The sequence below is a fragment of the Pyrus communis genome, chromosome 12, assembly GCF_963583255.1.
Source record: "Pyrus communis chromosome 12, drPyrComm1.1, whole genome shotgun sequence".
NCBI classification, from domain to species: Eukaryota; Viridiplantae; Streptophyta; class Magnoliopsida; order Rosales; family Rosaceae; genus Pyrus; species Pyrus communis.
Genome location: NC_084814.1, coordinates 6,938,322 through 6,942,551, shown reverse-complemented (window position 1 = coordinate 6,942,551; position 4,230 = coordinate 6,938,322). Strand labels below are relative to the sequence as shown.

At 35.3% G+C, this 4,230-nt stretch overlaps 1 protein-coding gene across 1 annotated transcript; it reads left to right on the top strand.

Moving 5' to 3' along the window:
- The first annotated feature begins 3,236 nt into the window (after nt 1-3,236).
- On the top strand, nt 3,237-4,025 carry LOC137711165 (14 kDa proline-rich protein DC2.15-like). Its single transcript, XM_068450372.1, has one exon. The coding sequence runs from the start codon at nt 3,384-3,386 to the stop codon at nt 3,807-3,809; it is 426 nt and encodes a 141-aa protein (XP_068306473.1). The 5' UTR covers nt 3,237-3,383; the 3' UTR covers nt 3,810-4,025.
- Nucleotides 4,026-4,230: the final 205 nt, after the last annotated feature.

Sequence of the window (4,230 nt, the reverse complement as noted above, 5' to 3'; positions counted from 1 at the left end):
AAATAGAATTTGATTTAAAGGTGATGAACACTTGATCATGAATTGGATTCGAGGTTTCTTCAATGGCTGTCAGTAGGGGTGAGTTTGGTTCTACTCGGTCGGTTTTTTGCCGAAGCCAAAAGTCGGACTGAATTTACTATTCGGTTCGATTTCTTTCGGTTTTAGTTAGATTCAGTTTTTTCCTATTCGATTTCGGTTTGGTTCCATTTTTTTTTTTAATAAAATTGGAAAATTATTATTATTTTTCTTAAGTCTGAAAATTAGTTCCGGATGTCGAAGGCGGAGAGGCGGGACGAGGAGGCCCAATTGATGGGGAATGGCATGTATGAGGAGAAAAACTTGTGTGGGGCTTGGCGTGTCATTGGATTTTATTGAGTGGCATTACAATCCAATCAAAATTCACCACATGGTAAGTCTAAATATAATCTTTTATTTTTAAATTTAAAGCTCTTATAAAAAAATTTCTTACTAATTAATATACACCATAAGAATAATTTAATTGTTTTTTTTTCCTCTTCTCCTCTCTCTCTTTTTTCTTCCCAAATTTTCTCTACTGTCTTCTTCCCCACTCTGTCTTTCCCTTCTTCATATGAATATGGCAAAAAAACAATTAAGTCATCTTCTCCCACTATCATGAAATGGAAAAAATAAAAAATCCAACACATATTTCATATTTTACAAAAGCTGTATTTTTACAAGAGTTGTTCGTTCATTTAAAATTTAATTATATATTTTAACAATATTATAAATAATAATGAACGTTTTGATATTTTAAACACAAAACTTACTATAGTAATTAAGATTGCAAATGTTGGAAACCCAGTGACCAAAACCGGCTGTTGATACAAGGTGAGTTCACATACCTGAAGAAAACTATATTTTTATATATACATTGAGGAAGGTGAAAAGTAAAAAAGGAAAAATAGATTTTGAAAAATATTACACAACAAAGGAAAAAGGAACAAACTTCCATCTCCATTTTCCTTTTTCCCAGCAATAGAAAGGACTTGGGAAGAAAATTTGAATGGCTTAATTTTTTTTTTATCATATTCTTATGAAGAAAGGAAAGGAAGACACGAGTAGGAAAAAAAAACATTAGATTAATCTCATAGAAAAAATAATTATGAGAGCTTTAAATATAAAAAAGTAATAAAAGTTTTATATTGTAGAATTGTCATGCGGTGAGTTTTGATTGGATTGTAGTGCCACTCAGCAAAATTCAGTGGCAAGACAAGCCCCACACAAGTTTTTCTCATGTATGAGGGTGTTGTCGTAGATAAATTATCTTTAAATATTTTTCTGTCTATCTGGGTGTGTATAAAGCTTATAAATTGAACTGATGTTGCATATTTTATATTTATGTGATCCATTTTGCTTAATTTGTAAACCTTAATCAAATATAAACATGCAAGACTCATTAAGCTTTACGAAAAGCTTTTGAAAAACCATGCAATCCTTAAGAGCGTGATATTCGCCTTAAGTGAACTTACAATTATCAATCACAAAAGCCCTCCTCAATTTGATGGTGATGTTCCAAAACAAATTGCATCAAATTATTTGTCTAAACATCCTAATGGTGATCAATCATTAAGATATATTGATAGTTTAAACTCGGTGATTAATAATTCAAAACAAGTTTGCATAACTTCACAAGCACTTCAATATAGACGGCATATTCATGTTGGCCTTGCCCTATCAAAAGGAAATTAGTTACTCATATTCATAATTAAAAAGCAAAATAATATTAAGAAGAAAAGATAGAAAACACCCTTGTGGTATAAAATTAGTAGCAAAAACGTTCTGGCCCTTTAGGGCTTCTAACTCGACATATAAGTAGACTAATAAATCTGAATCCTACCCAAAATAGGTCTCCAAAAAAATGTGGAAAACAAAATAATGAAAGGATAACTTAAAAGCACAGTCCTAATCTAATTAGGCAATCTGCCCAGTCAGATCATCTCCATGTTTCTGAGCCAAGCCAACTCCAAAACAGGCCGCTTAGGTCTAATTTAAACCTCAGGACGTCCTTTACAGCTTGGTAGAAGGGCACAACTCCAGAAAACGTCATCTGCATGCTCAAATGTCACAATTAAGTCTGGAATGTCAATCTATCAACACGGCGCGTTGGACCTTAATTAATTTGCGGCGACCAAATGCCTTGGAATTAAATACTGAAACTTTGACACAACCTTTTTGACAGACTCACGAACCCACTTCAAATGGACTTACTAAAACATTCCATCATTTCATCACTTTATGCACAAAATGGTTTTGCATGTCCTACATTTAAAATAGGGTGTGCTATTCACACTATTTTTTACTTCTCGCACACTTTTGTTAATTTTTATCCATTGATTTTATTCAATTCATTCGATCCGATGCACAAAAATTGAGAGGGCTGTGAGAGGAGTAAAAATGGGTGTGTGAATAACACCACCCTTAAAATATAAATCAAAGTATCAAAATCTCACCAAATAATCACGAAAACATACTAAGAAGAGAGTAAAATATATAATATGAAATCGACTCATCAGCGCGCAACACACAACATAACTCTACGGATACTACTGTTTGTTTGTAGCCTCCAACAATGGCTCGCCTAGTTTATCTTTTTCTAGAGCCATCTCATTACACTGAGACCGAAAGCAACATTCGAGGTAAATATGTGTCGAACCGAGTTAGGCTCCGTCCAAGTTTTGACACCAACATATGCACTCTTGTGAGGTTTGCGCATAGCGCCTTTTTTCGACTATTTCTGCAGGTCTGTTTGGTGTTTACCAAATTATAGTTTTGATACTAGTATGATTTGTCGTTCATAATTAAGCTGTGAGCATATGCTTTAATTTTATTTTATTTAAATTTTTTTATAAATTTCGTCTTCCATCTTACATACTGAGTCAAACGAGCCCCGCAGGTCGATGAACTTTCTAGTGCGGCCAAAACATGTGTGCTTTTTCATCCCCCACCATTGTCACTTGATCAAAGGTCCAGACCCTAAAATGTCGATGCCGTATAATTCACTAGAACTTGGGGTACCAAAAACAGTACATGATGAGATATACGTCCACAGATTTATGCCCAGACAACGAACCTGGTAATTTGGCAGCCCCCACCACACAAAAATACAAAAGGTTGCCTTTAATTTGTTTACTCTGCCAGCTAAATTCCCAAGGGCACACATGGATCAGCTGGCTCAGATTAATTATTGATCATTTCTAATTTTCTATTAACTTCAACTTGAAACCTCACCATTCCTGAACCCTATAAAATCCAACTCCCTCTACACCTTAATTCCTCACCCAAACCCTCACATCTATTAGTGCTACAAACCTTAATTCCTCACACAAAATAACTACAAACCCACTTCTTCTAGGGTTTGAGAGATGGCATCCAAAACAACTTCCTCGCTTGCTCTCTTCCTTGCACTCAATCTCTTCTTCTTTGCCCTGGTCAGTTCTTGTGGCACATGCCGCAACCCTAATCCGAGACCAAGGCCGACGCCAAATCCGACGCCAAATCCGACACCAAATCCTAGCCCTTCAACTGGCACCAGCTGCCCTAGAGATACTCTCAAATTAGGGGTTTGTGCTAATGTCCTCAATGGGTTACTTAACATCACCGTTGGCAAACCTCCCGTACAACCTTGCTGCTCTCTCATCCAAGGGCTCGTTGACCTTGAGGCTGCTGTTTGCCTTTGCACTGCCATCAAAGCCAACATTTTGGGTATCAACCTCAACATTCCACTTTCTCTCAGCTTGCTTCTTAATGTTTGTGGAAATAAGGTTCCCAAAGGTTTCCAATGTGCCTAAAAGCTACAATATATGATCCTTAATTTCTTGTATCTTTATGATTTGGCTTTCGTACTTGTTATAAAATATTCAGTGTGAAATTGTTGTGGAATGATGGAGTTTGTAAGTGGGAATTTATCATCTCATTTGTTATGGCGGTTGCCTGATTAAGGGGTGATAAGATTCAATTCATGATGTTTTCCTCATTATCATGGGAATGAAATGTCCTTTAATTTACTTCGTTACCAATTTGCCTTAATTTGTTAATTTTGTATATGTCTAATTTGGCGGTGTCTTATGATCGCCGATTCACATGCAGACTTGCAAACCACTTGTTTAAATTTCCGTTGAGTTTTAATTGAATATTTTGATTACCATATTGGGATAATCGAACAACTTTTATTATTATTATTTTTTTTTTGTTAACAAATGATAGTATCTA